This window comes from Uranotaenia lowii, chromosome 3 (genome assembly GCF_029784155.1).
Source record: "Uranotaenia lowii strain MFRU-FL chromosome 3, ASM2978415v1, whole genome shotgun sequence".
Classification (NCBI taxonomy): Eukaryota; Metazoa; Arthropoda; class Insecta; order Diptera; family Culicidae; genus Uranotaenia; species Uranotaenia lowii.
The window spans coordinates 297,272,643-297,287,292 of record NC_073693.1 but is presented as its reverse complement, the minus strand read 5'-3'; the positions used below and the strand labels follow the sequence as shown (position 1 = coordinate 297,287,292).

The 14,650-nt window shown below is 41.9% G+C and overlaps 1 protein-coding gene across 2 annotated transcripts in view; it reads left to right on the top strand.

Moving 5' to 3' along the window:
- The window catches only part of LOC129751132 (serine/threonine-protein kinase Pak), a 184,953-nt gene that overhangs the window by 134,343 nt on the left and 35,960 nt on the right, over positions 1–14,650 (top strand). For both annotated transcript variants that reach the window (XM_055746440.1, XM_055746441.1), the window contains one exon: positions 3,444–3,615. In XM_055746440.1, coding sequence (XP_055602415.1) covers positions 3,444–3,615 — 172 coding nt within the window. The remainder of the gene's footprint in view (positions 1–3,443; positions 3,616–14,650) is intronic.

Here is a 14,650-nt window from a genome sequence, read left to right as displayed (position 1 = left end):
ACTCGCGGACATCGGCTCAGGAGACAACAGACTTGCCAACTGAGCTATATCACAAGCCCCCCTGTTCTATCGTGTGTTTCCAAAGATTTGCAGACGGAAACAACTGCCAATTCTTGAATTTTATATGAATTCAAGTAACAATTCATAAGAATGTCTATATATATGGCAACACTGAGCGTACGATACATTATCCCACACTGAAAATAATTTTCACTTAAAAGCTAAGTGACTACTGGAGTTAATTATGAATCATGTAAATTCATTTGGTATTTCAATTATCAATTAACTTTGTTTATTCAAATCAATGATTTACACTGAAAATCGAAAATACCCAAACTAAAGAACTGCCACCCCCCAAACCTGAGTTCAATATTGACAACTCAAATTTGTGAAAAAATCACAGCTTGCAAATACGCCATTTTATTACGGTATCAGATTTTCTGGGCTAAGTTCTCCTTTAAAAACTTAACTTCGAGTTATGCCACCAATAGCCAAACCTGTAGGGAGGGAGTTTCATTCGAGTTGGCGGGGAAAGTTCTCAAGTTTGGGTATTTTCGAGGTTCAGTGTATTTAAAAATAAACTAAAAAATAGCAGTAGAAATATAAATTTCGAGCTCTGTAAGTATGTATATAATTGTTTTGAATCTAATGATTCTGCACCCTCCAGCACAAACACATTTCTTTTGAGTTTTTTCCAAGCCATAAAAACAATTATCAATCCCAACATTGTTGACGTTCGCTATTCGTAAATTCAGACACTCTGTAGAGTTCAAGTCGCTTGAAACTTAAGTGATGAGTAAGTGAATATTGACTTAAGTAAGGGGCAAGTGAAATGTAAATGAGCCACTTTATATGAAGAAATTCACTGAATCCTCACTATTAAGTGAATCTTAAAGTGTATTTGAGGTATGATTTGTTACCGTGGTGATATTACCCCCAGTTCCCGTACCTCTACTTTACTCTATAATAGGGATGCCAAGTCGTTTTGTCAAAAATCAGAATACCACGAAGATTTTTCAGGACCACAGTAGCTTAGATTGCATAAATAAAGGCAAAATATTGGTACTGCAGCCGCCTTAATTTATGCAACTCAGGCGAACAGAACTTTTTTAGCTGGCCTAAAGTTTATTTGAATTATTCACCATTGAAATATTATCTGAACCGAAGATTATCATCCGTTAAACTTTTTTACTGCAGATTTGTTCGATAACCTGATAATTTAACTGTAAATTCAATATTTTTTTGGAAATCAGGACAATTCTGTACATTTTGAAGAAAAAATTTCAAAAAATCAGGATAATTCATGACAATTTAAAAAATTTGGACAGTATCACAACATCAGGACAAATCCTGAAATAACAGGACACCTGGCACCTCTGCTCTACACCTCTGCTGTTTTTTAAACTTATATACGATTATTCTGTAATATCTATGAAACGTATATCAAAATGGCATAGGAATATAGCTACAGAAATGTTTGCTGGGTTAGTTCATCAGTTATCAATGGAGAAACTTCGTAACGCCATTGCACCAAAAAGGAAGTAAAAGACAAAATCTGACAAAAGCTTAAAAGTCAAAATATGTATTTCCTTAGAAAATTTATAAAGCGTACTTTAAGTTGACAAATTAAACCAATTTTTATTGTTGCAAAAAATACACTTAGTAAGAAACGGGTTGCTTTACGTTAAAAGTGAATTTTTCAGCTTTGTGTAATTCGAGATCTTGTGCTGTTTTTATGATTATTTAATGATATTTTCTAATATTATTACTAGAAAGGGCTCAATTGTTTAGTTTTTTTTCATGAGAGGGAGTTGTGAAGCGGAAGTGATTTAATTTTGCAGATTATTTCCGAACTATCCGGTACAATTTTATTCGATATCTACATTCGGGCTTGAACTCATAGCTAAAGGTCCAGAAGGTGACTGTTCTACTGAATAAGATTTGAAAGCATTTATGTACTTTAAAAAAAGTTATAGCTCATTTTTGTTTTATGAAAATCAAACTTACTCATTTTTTAACTGTTATACTGTTGATATCAAAGATAAAACATCCATTCATAAGTTCTTATGGGTACTAGCCTAAGGTCTTGGTACACTGAATAAACTCGTGAGACAAAGATAAGTATGAATCCCTAAAACCATCCAAAAAGGTATTAAGTTTCAATGCAATCCTTCATTAATCATTAAAAAATCATGTCTATCATGATTTTAATCATGAAGAAACATACAATATCAAAGCTGCTGACTACTCTTGAGTTTTGAGTATTGTTTTTCCATAACATTATCAGACCAAATTCATTGAAAACCGACAAGATGTCTGCAGAAATGTATCTCGAAAAGGCTCTACGTTCGTCTGCATTTGGCTGCGAAATTGTGTTGGAGTTTGTAAAATAGTCATAGTTCATAGTTCAATTTTTAATTTTATAGATATTTTTCAAAGTAGAACAGTTTTGCGGGGAGCAAAATAACGAGATTTCTCCACTTGGTCCTGAATGCGCTATCGTCCGTTGAATATTTTTTTAATTTTTTTAAATTCTTTTGACATTTTCAACTTTTGCTGCAAGTTGAGATGCTACCTTTATTTTTCAAGCTATTTTCTATCCGAACAAGTTATGCTTCTGATGTTGGTTTAAAAGAAATACAAAGTTAAAGACCTTCGTCTGTAATATTACGTATTTCAAGAACGACCCAAGCTCATCTCACATGAAATGCAATCCAATGACAAAACTGCTCCCGTATGTCATTGCCACGATCATATGAACACAAAAGCCAAGAAAAAAAAATCACACAAGCTTCTTCAAAGCTGCAATTTTCAGCCAAACCACTACCACTTACCTATGTCGGTTAAGTGGAACGAAATCAACCCGAAAAAAAAATCCAAACACAAATAAAGTACATCTGGAGACATTCGGTGTACCTCAGGCCATAAAAGAAAGATAAAATATTGGCAAAACGAAACAAAAAAAGTAGGTATACTATATGTGTATAATCTCTTCGCCTCTCAGCTGCAGCAAATTGTTTCTCTGCTGCTAGTAGGTACGATTTAAATTATGGGTTCGCCAACCAACAGTTTTGGTTTGAATTTTTATCAAAAAGGAATTAAGTCGTTTTGTTGTTTGTTGCTGTTGGGTGGCGTTTCAATTCGATTCGATTTTATCCACAAGTAGTAAAATCAGCAGTTGGTTGTGGTAGCTGCCCTCTGGCCGAGATTGATCGGATCTTTGATCAATCACGATTGTGCGGCCCTAAGTGAGCAATTTGACCCGAATCGACCCCCAGAAGAGATCAAATGTCACACACCATTCCAGAAGCAGCCGTCTAATGTTGCAGGTTTTGAATGAGGTTTACCTTACCATTTTCCAACAGATATCATCATCCATCTGTGCCGTTGAAGAAATCCGACTCTAATAAACTGTTTTTGTTTCTGTTTCTGCTTAATTTCAGGGTATGCCAGAGCAATGGGCAGTGCTGCTGAAGAATTCCAACATTAGCAAGCAGGAGCAGAAGAAGAATCCCCAGGCGGTGCTGGATGTGCTGAATTGGTTCGACAACACCAGCAAGCAGCGTCCGAGTTCCAAGTATATGACCCATGGTTTGCACACAACGACGCACTCCGGTAAGTTTCAGTCAAATGGTTTGGTATTTCTTGAATTTTCTCTACTATATCTGGTAGTGTAGCTCCCTACGTTACCTATCCACATCCCATTACAAGTGATCTAACTTAACACTAGTTAGTTGAAATCTTAGCTTTGATCATTGGTTTTACTTTACATGATTAGTAACTCTCACCAACTAAATTGTATAATAATGAACACAGTTTTATGTTGAAATCAGACTTATATTGTACGATAACGCTAAAAAAACCGTTTTATGTTGCATAAGATCATTTATAAAACGAATGAAAATTAGATTTTAGGGACGTATTCCTCCTGAGCAGAGTTGATACTAATTGAACGGAGTTACGGATTGCTCTGAAGGAAAACCGTTCCCATTTCAATTGAACGTCCGCGTTTGGATCGAGTAAGTTCTAACCGAACGAGTCGTTTAGACAATTCAAACTTTTTACGGTACAAACGTTCGGTTTGTAAGGTGCTAACTGTTCGAACGGTTTGTGTGGTTCAGTCTTTCTTACGGTTCGTACGGTTTGAATGGTTCGAACGGTTTCTTATGGCTCATACGGTTGCTTATGGTTCGTGCGGTTTGTACGGTTCGAGCGGTTTCTTATGGTTCGTACGGTTTAAACGGTTTCTAACGGATCGTACTGTTTGAAAGGTTCGCACGGTTCGAACGATTCGTACGGTTTCTTACGGTTTGAATGGTTCGAATGGTTTGAATAGTTCCAACGGTTTCTTACGGTTCGTACGGTTTGAACGGTTTCTTAAGTTTCCTACGGTTCGAACGTTTTGTACGGTTTCTTACGGTTCGAACGGTTTGAACAGCTCGAATGGTTTCTTACGGTTTTTTACGGTTCGAACGGTTCATACGGTTCGTACTGTTTGAAATGTTCGTACAGTTTTGTTACGGTTTGTACGGTTCGTATGGTTTCTTACGGTTCGTACGGTTTGAACGACTCCAACGGTCCGTTTTTTTTTTGTTTCGATTATAGTCGTTTTACCATCTTTATGGCATTCGCGACTTTATCAACGTTGCAGTTGGTAGATCGTTATTGAAAAACTTCTACGGTACTGTGTTCGATGTTTACTCTTGGGCTCGAACTAGCGGACATCGGCTCAGGAGACAACATTCTTGCCAACTGAGCTATATCACCAGCCCGGTTCCAATGGTTCGTATGGTTTCTTACGGTTCATACAGTTTGAACTGTTTCTCACAGTTCGTACGGTTAGATCGGTTCTTACTGTTTCGAAAGTTCGCACGGTTCGAACGATTCGTACGGTTTGTTACGGATCGAACGGTTTGAACAGTTCTTACGGTTTGAACTTTTCTTATAGTTCGTTCGGTTCATACAGTTTCTTACGGTTCGTACGGTTTAAACGGTTTCTTACAGTTCGTACGGTTGAACGGCTTGTAAGGTTTGTACGGTTCGTACTGTTTGAAAGGTTTTAACGGTTCGTACGGTTTCTTACGTTCGAAAGGTTTGAAAGGGTTTCTTACAGTTCGTGCGGTTTGAACGGTTTGTACGGTTCATACGGTTCATACGTTTCGTACTGTTTGAAAGGTTCGCACGGTTTCTTACGGTTCGTATGGTTTCTTACGGTTTGTACGGTTCGTATGGTTTCTTACGGTTCGTTAGGTTAGAACGGTTCTTACTGTTTGGATGGTTCGAACGATTCGTACGGTTTGTTACGGTTCGAACGGTTTGAACAGTTCGAACGGTTCTTACAGTTCGTACGGTTTGAACTTTTTCTTATGGTTCGTACGGTTCGCACAGTTTCTTACAGTTCGTACGGTTGAACGGTTTGTACGGTTTTTACGGTTCATGCGGTTCGTACTGTTTGAAAGGTTTGAACGGTTCGTACGGTTTCTTACGGTTCGAATGGTTCGAAAGGTTTTTTACGGTTCGTACGGTTTGAACGGTTTCTTACGGTTCGTACTGTTTAAAAGGTTCATATGGTTTCTTACGGTTCGAATGGTTCGAAAGGTTTTTTACGGTTTCTTACGGTTCGTACGGTTTGAACGGTTTCTTACGGTTCGTACTGTTTGAAAGGTTCATATGGTTTCTTACGGTTCGAATGGTTTGAACGGTTTTTACGTTTCGTACGGTTTGATGAGCGGTTCGAACGGTTTGAACGGTTCGTACGGTTTCTTACGGTTTAAACGGTTTGTACTGTTTAAAAGGTTCGTACGATTTGAACGGCTCGAACTGTTTCTTACGGTTCGTATGGTTCGAACAGTTTGAACGGTTCGCACGGTTTGAACGGTTTGAACGGTTTCTGATAGTTCGTACGGTTTCTTACGAACCGTTCGGTTCGTATTGTTCATATGGTATGACGGTTTGTACAGTTCGTAAGGTTCGTACGGTTCGAGTGGTTCAAATTTTTGGTATGGTTCAAGCGAAGCTTGAGGATTTATGTGTAAATCATGTTGCAGTGTGTTGCTTATAAGGGTGTCCCAAAATTGCATTGTCTGTGAATCTGGGGGCTTACCCCCCAAATGGTAGATTAGGATGTGGAGAACAAACTTTTTTATATGACCGACGAAAAAAAACATATTTAGAAGTTCCGCAAATGCGATCTTTGAAAACAGTCCACTTTCAAAATATTTGATTTTAAATGAATTCTGGGTCCAAAAAATTTTCAAAAAATTTATACATATATATTTTTTTTTATTTTGTTCGGATTAAATACTACACACAAAAAATGAAAAAAGAACCAAATTTGTATCAAAATCGAAAATAAGCAAGCTATTTTCAAGAAAAAAAATGTCTTTGGTCCAAAAATGTTGTATTCATCTGACCAAAATGTGTACCTAGCGTGAAATATTTTTGATACCAATGCCATCCAAAGATGCGGATTTTTGTGCACTTCAATTTTGCTTAACAAAGAGGGTTGTTTGTATAATCGTGTGAAGAGCTATTCACGTTTTAATCCTTAATAAAAATCACAATTTAGGATATTTTTTATTTAATTTATCAAGTTTGTCTTAATAAATACCTAAATGACTTGAATGGTTTAAGGAAATCATCAGAAGGCAATATGCCAAATTTGAGCGGAATCGAACAACAGGAAGGGGTTGAACTGAATCTCAAGTGTAAAAGGTATTCTGAGACATTGTGTTCTGAAGAACCATAAAAAACTGGTTTTTCATCAAACATTTTTTTCTTTACCGATCGAATGTTTAGTTATGTTACCGCAGCTTTGAACGGTCCCTCTGATCGTTGACAAGCCCCTCGATCTTCTGCCAGAAATGACAGCGGATGACAGAAGTCGTCAGTGACGGAAAACGAGATTGAGAGGTCAATTGGAAAACAGCAAGTCATCGGATTGGCAGAGTGAATAGTACGAGCGCATAAGATATAATTTCGAATAATTTATTGAATTTCCTATCAGTTTATACATACTTTCATCGTAAGTTCCAATTTATTATAAAATACACCTAGTTTACTTACTTTATTTGAAAATGTATTACAGTTTATTGAAAACAAAATTTGTGATCTTCAAGTTAGTTGGGATTAGCCTTAAAGTGAGGTTACTGAATGTAAGTCAGCCAAATTATGATATGAACGATATTTCTCTAATAAATTTTGTATACAGCTTTAGCTTTATCACGTCATACGAATGTGGTTTCGCTCGAGAGACCTCCGAAAATACCCAACATACTAAAGATTCATCGGCGATGTCACAGAACGGCGGACATAGTTGCGCGGCGGAATGCAATCTACCAGACAACACTCGCATGGTTGCTTGCGATAAATGCGGCCTTTGGTGGCACTTCGAGTGTGTGAATGTCGGGGACAGTATTAATGAAAAGGACTTTCTTTGTCCCAAATGCACGTCGGAAGCCGGTCCTAGAAATTCCTCAGTTGCCGGGTCTATTTCCTCCACCAGTTCCTCGCAGCAACGTGCGCTTCTCAAGTTGAAGAAGCTGGAAGAAATGAAGGCCATACAGGAGCAACAATTGGCCATTGAAAAGCGTGAGCAAGATCAACGGTTTGAGCTTGAGAAACTCCAACAAACTACGGCCATGGATAGGAAAAAACTGGAGCTGGAAAAGAAATTTCTAGACGCGAAATATCGCGTGCTGGAAAAAGCAGCAGCAGACGACGACGATGACGGGAGGAGCCGTAAGTCGGCTCATAGTTCCAACAGCGAAGTTTTACGCTGGAAGGTGGATCGACTTTTGGCGAGCACAGCAGTCACGACGATTGCTTCATCGCTCCCAGAAACAGCATCCGCGCCGGCGACGACTGCAACAGCGACCATCAACGTTGGTTCGGTCCGAACCTCCATCATACCGGCGCAAACAGCTTCCGAATTTCTGAAGCAACCTGCGTCGAATGCTCCTGTTCTGCAACCAGGTACCCATCTAAATAATCCAGGTACCGTAAATATAAGCCACCACACGAATTTTATTAGATTGCCACCTAATGTTTATGCCACCGCGTCAAACATCATATCAAATAACGTTTACACTGATGTGACGAACGTTATGTCTAATAGTTTTCCGATTAATACAAATGTTTGCTCGTCTATTCGCCAACCGGTATTGTCAACCGGTACTATCCCGAAAAGCGGTACTATCCCGAAAAGTGGTACAATTCCGACAGTTTCGCAGCTGCAACCAGTAGCTCACGTGCCAAACGTGGGGCAACCGTTCCTGCCTAACAATGTAACATCAAATCCTGGATTTGTGTTGGCTGATGCTCCGCGCAGTGCTCCAAGTGTCAATGCGGAAATTTATCCGCCAATTCATCCTACCTCGACAGGTTGCAACCCGATGGTTTACCCGCAATCTCATTTTCATTGTGGTGTCGAGGATGTCCACATATTGCCACGTTCTGTTGTGCCGAACCGAGGATTTCCGCAGAATGCTCTTGCTGTTCCGGTTCCGAATTCTTCGTCATACTCAGTGCCGCACGAATTTCCGGTGTTCTTTCCTTCGGAAACATATACCACGCGAAAGGAGGTTCCAGCTGCTGCGGGGTTCGGTGCTGCGAATGACCCCTATGGATTTGCTCAAATAAGCGGATTCAAGGGGCCTAACACTCAACAGTTGGCGGCCCGCCAATTTCTGCCGCGTGACCTACCGACATTCACGGGTGATCCGGAGGATTGGCCCTTGTTTTCGAGTATGTATTACAACTCCAGCCAATCTTGTGGATTATCAGATACGGAAAATCTGATGCGATTGCAGCGGTGTTTAAAAGGACAGGCGCTCGAGGCAGTTCGTAGCAAACTTTTGCTCCCGAATTGCGTTCCTGAGGTGATGCTGACTTTGAAAACCCTGTTTGGAAGGCCAGAGATGCTGATTCATGCACTTTTGAAAAAGGTAAAGGAAACACCTGGTCCGAAACCGGAGAAGCTCGAATCCCTCATTGCTTTTGGGACCGCGGTCAGAAACTTGACGGATCACTTAGAAGCGGGTGGTCAAGTTGCGCATCTTAACAATCCGAATCTTCTCTTCGAGTTGGTTCAAAAATTACCTGCGGACAGACAAATTCAGTGGGTCATGTACAAGGGCCAATTCGGTGATCCGAATCTCCGTACGTTCGCCCAATTCTTATCGATCCTGGTGGAAGCGGCTTCTGAAGTGACGCCCTTTGTCAGTAATAAACCAGATTCTCGACAGCGTAAGACCGACGGATCGGGAGCTCGAGGTTATATCCATGCGCATGATGCGCAAGTTTCTCCGCTGCCTCATACGGGCCAGGCGTCGACGATAGAAAGCGGCAATAAAATTAAGGTTTGCAAGATATGTCGTAAAATGGACCACCGGGTCAAGGACTGTATCGAATTCAGGAACAAAAGCCTCGAGGAGCGATGGACACTAGTTCATGAACTATCTTTGTGTCGAACTTGTTTATTCCAACACGGAAGAAGACGGTGTCAACAAAAAAAGGCTTGCGGGGTACAAGGTTGCCACTACCTACACCATCCATTACTTCACAATCCGAAAGCGAATCCGATTCCAGCGAGTGTCAATAGCCATCGTCACGAAAACCGTTCAACTCTTTTCCGAATCCTGCCGGTGACTTTGCATTTCGAAGGGAGATCCGTGAATGTTTTCGCTTTCTTCGATGACGGGTCATCGATTACACTCGTGGAGAACAGCGTAGCGGAGAACCTGGGGATCAAAGGAAAAGGTGGACTCTTGTGCCTCACGTGGACAGCCGACGTAACCCGGAATGAACCTAATTCAAAGTGGGTGTCATTTGATATCTCCGGAGAGAATTCGTCGCACCGATACCGCTTGAACGATGTAAGAACGGTGGAAAACCTAGCCCTCCCGGCACAATCAATGGAATTTAAAAGATTAGCCGAGAAATATCCTCACCTCTCTGGGATTCCGATTAGCGATTACCAAAATGCTGTGCCAAAAATACTTATTGGTAACGATAATGCGCGACTTGCAATTCCTCTACGTCGTCGTGAAGGTAGTAGCAACGCTCCCATAGCGACTAAGTCTCGGTTAGGGTGGACCATTCACGGGCCGACATTCGAGCATGGCAAATCTGGTTCGCAGAGTAGTTTGCACATTTGCCAATGCTCCTCCAAACTTGAAAGTATGCATGATCTTGTCAAGCAATCGTTCACTGTTGAGAACCTAGGAATCGGTTTTCAGGGAGCTTCTGAATCGGATGAGGATCGGCGTGCTCGAAATATTCTCGAGGCTACTACTAAACGAATTGGCCAGAGATTCGAAACCGGCTTACTCTTCAAATATGATTATTTTGAATTTCCCGACAGTCGTCCCATGGCACTGAAGCGGATGCAGTGTTTAGAGCGGCGTATGGCTGCTGATTCGGTTATTGGAAGCAGTGTGCGTAAGCAGATATCAGAGTATTTAGAGAAGGGTTACCTTCGAAAGGCAACTGAAACCGACTTGAAAGAATCCGATCCTCGCCGAGTGTGGTATTTACCCCTTGGAGTCGCCCTAAATCCCAAGAAACCAGGAAAAATACGAATCTTCTGCGACGCGGCAGCGAAAGTCGATGGAGTGAGCCTGAATAGCGTTTTGATAAAAGGCCCTGATCTTTTATTATCTCTTCCAAAGGTGCTGTGTGGATTTCGTGAAAAGAAAGTGGCTGTCTGCGCGGACATAAGAGAAATGTTCCACCGAGTCCTGATACGTGACGCCGATGTTCAGGCCCAACGAATACTGTGGAGAGATGATCCAGAACTAGAGCCTACAGTTTTCCTTATGCAAGTTGCCACCTTTGGAGCCACCTGTTCACCCTGTTCGGCGCAATATGTGAAGAACAAAAACGCGAAGGAGTTCGAGCTACAGTATCCGGCCGCCGCCAATTCGATTATCCACCACCACTATATGGACGACTACCTAGAGAGCTTCGATACCGAAGAGGAAGCTGCGCAGAGGGCTCGAGAAATAAAGTATGTCCACGCGCAGGCTGGTTTCGAAATCCATTCGTGGTCGTCGAATTCCGAACGGGTTTTGAACGTCGTTGGAGAAGCCGATCCGTTAGCGGTCAAAAGGTTCGATTCGAGTGTGGAGTGTGAAACAGAACGTATCCTGGGAATGTTGTGGCTGCGACAAGAAGATTTATTCACGTTTTCTTCCAATTTCGGGAGTATTCCGGACTGGCCGACGAAGCGGGAGGTGTTACGCACCGTCATGAGTCTTTACGATCCTTTGGGCCTCCTTTCACACTTCACGATTCACGGGAAGATCCTGATACAGGATATTTGGCGAAGCGGCATTTCGTGGGATCAACCGATTCCGGAATTTCTTCAAGTACGCTGGAAGCGATGGGTGTCGTTGTTTTCGGAGCTGGATAAAATACGAATCCCTCGTTGTTATTTTCCGGAATGCGTCTCAACAGAACTCGAGGATCTCCAACTCCATATGTTTGTAGACGCGAGCGAAGCTGCCTACGGATGTGCCGCATATCTGAGAGCTACCGTCGGAGGAGGTGTCCGTTGCGTCCTAGTTTCAGCGAAAACCAAAGTGGCGCCATTGAAAACCCTATCGATACCGCGTCTCGAACTACAAGCTGCGCTCATAGGAAGTCGTCTCCTCGAAAATGTTAACACTATGCATTCCTACAAAGTTCGTCAACGTTTCATTTGGAGCGATTCTAAGACTGTTATGTCCTGGATAAATTCCGATCAACGCAAGTTCAACCAGTTTGTTGCGTGCCGGGTCGGAGAGATTTTGGAAAGAACCGATGTGAGCGAATGGAGATGGATTCCAACTAAATTGAACGTGGCCGACGATATGACTAAGTGGGCATCCCCTCCGGATTTTTCCTCTTCCGGTAGATGGTTTCTGGGTCCGAGTTTTTTGTACGAAGATGAGGAAACGTGGCCTGGGCAGAACTCAATGGTGGAAGAAACGAACGAGGAGTGCCGTAATCGGAATGTGGAGAGGGTCACTGCACACGCTGCATATGAGCCGGCGCCGATGATCGATTGGAGAAACTTCTCTCAGTGGAACCGACTAGTCCGAGCAGCGAGTTATGTGTATCGTTATTTGTGGAATTTACGACGGAAGGCAAAGGAGGAACCGCTTAAGCTGGGGATACTCGACCAAGAAGAAATTGATGCCGGGGAGATGTTTGTCTACCGTTGTATCCAGAAAGAGTCGTTTGCCGAAGAATTCGCCCTCATAGAACGAGCCCGATCCCGATCGCCTGACGGAAAGAGTCGGGGCCTCAAACCCACCAGCAAACTATCGCAGATATCTCCGTTTATTGATGATCGCGGCGTTCTACGGATGGAGTCCAGAATAAGTGTGGCCGCCTTCGTATCCTATGATACCAGAAACCCGATAATATTGCCACCTGAAAGCCGAGCAACTCAACTTTTAGTGCATGAGATACACAAGAAATATCTGCATCTAAATCACGAGACGGTCGTCAACGAGATCCGACAGAAGTTCCACGTGTCACGCCTGAAGTCGCTGGTTCGTCGAGTATCAAAGGATTGTCTTCACTGCCGGGTGTATAAAGCTGTCCCAAGGGTTCCGCGAATGGCGCCTTTGCCTGCGGCCCGCCTCGGCGCTTTCTTTCGACCTTTTTCCTTCGTAGGGCTTGATTACTTTGGTCCGATGTCGGTGCGAGTTGGACGTTCTACTGTCAAGCGCTGGGTGGCCCTATTCACCTGTTTAACCATTAGAGCGGTGCATTTGGAAGTGGTCCATTCGCTTACGACGATGTCCTGTAAGATGGCTGTGCGGCGTTTCGTTGGTAGGAGGGGCTCTCCGGTAGAGATCTACTCTGACAATGGGACCAACTTCTGCGGAGCGCGGAACGAGCTGATGAAGGAGATGGACGAGATCAACCACCACTTAGCCAACTCATTCACGAATTCCAAAACTAAATGGCGATTAAATCCTCCATCGGCGCCCCACATGGGAGGTGCGTGGGAGCGGCTCGTCAGATCCGTTAAAGTTGCCTTTTATGCGATGAGCACTTCTAAGACTCCCAATGAAGAGACATTTGCTACATTAATCGTCGAAGCGGAAGCCATCGTCAACTCAAGACCTTTGACCTTCGTTTCACTAGAAAGTGATTCTCAAGAAGCGCTCACGCCCAATCACTTCATGTTGCTGAGTTCGAGCGGAACGGTTCAGCCACCGAAAGAAACTCTGGATCCAAAGTTAGCTACGAGAGACGACTGGAATTTAAATCGCCACCTTGCTGACATGTTTTGGCATCGTTGGGTAAAGGAGTACCTGCCGATAATAGCCCGACGCACCAAGTGGTTCGACGAGACGAAGCCGTTGGAATGCGGAGATCTGGTAGTAGTAGTCGATGAAAATGTTCGAAATGGTTGGCTGAGAGGACGTGTGGTAGAAGTTCGAGCGGGCCCCGATGGACGAGCGCGTCATGCTATAATTCAAACGTCGACCGGAACTATTACGAGGCCTGTTTCAAAAATAGCGGTATTGGATCTATGTCTGCGTAAGTCTTCGATGGATACCTTGCCTTACGGGAGGGGGGATGTTACCGCAGCTTTGAACGGTCCCTCTGATCGTTGACAAGCCCCTCGATCTTCTGCCAGAAATGACAGCGGATGACAGAAGTCGTCAGTGACGGAAAACGAGATTGAGAGGTCAATTGGAAAACAGCAAGTCATCGGATTGGCAGAGTGAATAGTACGAGCGCATAAGATATAATTTCGAATAATTTATTGAATTTCCTATCAGTTTATACATACTTTCATCGTAAGTTCCAATTTATTATAAAATACACCTAGTTTACTTACTTTATTTGAAAATGTATTACAGTTTATTGAAAACAAAATTTGTGATCTTCAAGTTAGTTGGGATTAGCCTTAAAGTGAGGTTACTGAATGTAAGTCAGCCAAATTATGATATGAACGATATTTCTCTAATAAATTTTGTATACAGCTTTAGCTTTATCACGTCATACGAATGTGGTTTCGCTCGAGAGACCTCCGAAAATACCCAACAAGTTATGAAGATTTTATTAAAATTTCAAATAAGACCAGCATTTTACGTGGAGACTGCAACTCGATTGGACTTAAAACAAAAAAGTTCAGCTGTTCAAAGATTGTTTTGGTGGCAAATTGTCGTTTAACAGTACATTTTACTTTTACGTTTTACAGGAAAATTTGTGACCAAAATACAACTTTTGAACAGCCATAACTTTTTTGTTTTAAGTCCAATCGAGTTGCAGTCTTCACGTGAAATGTTGGTCTTATTTAAAATTTTAATAAAATCTTCATAACTAAGCATTCGATCGGTAAAGAAAAAAATATTTGATGAAAAACCAGTTTTTATGCACAATGCCTCAGAATACCTTTTACACTTGAGATTCAGTTCAACCCCTTCCTGTTGTCCGATTCCGCTCAAATTCGGCATATTGCCTTCTGATGATTCCCTTAAACCATTCAAGTCAATTAGGTATTTATTAAGACAAACTTGATAAATTAAATAAAAAAATATCCTAAATTGTGATTTTTATTAAGGATTAAACCGTGAATAGCTCTTCACACGATGATACAAACAACATGCTTTGTTCAGCAAACTTGAAGTGCACAAAAATCCGC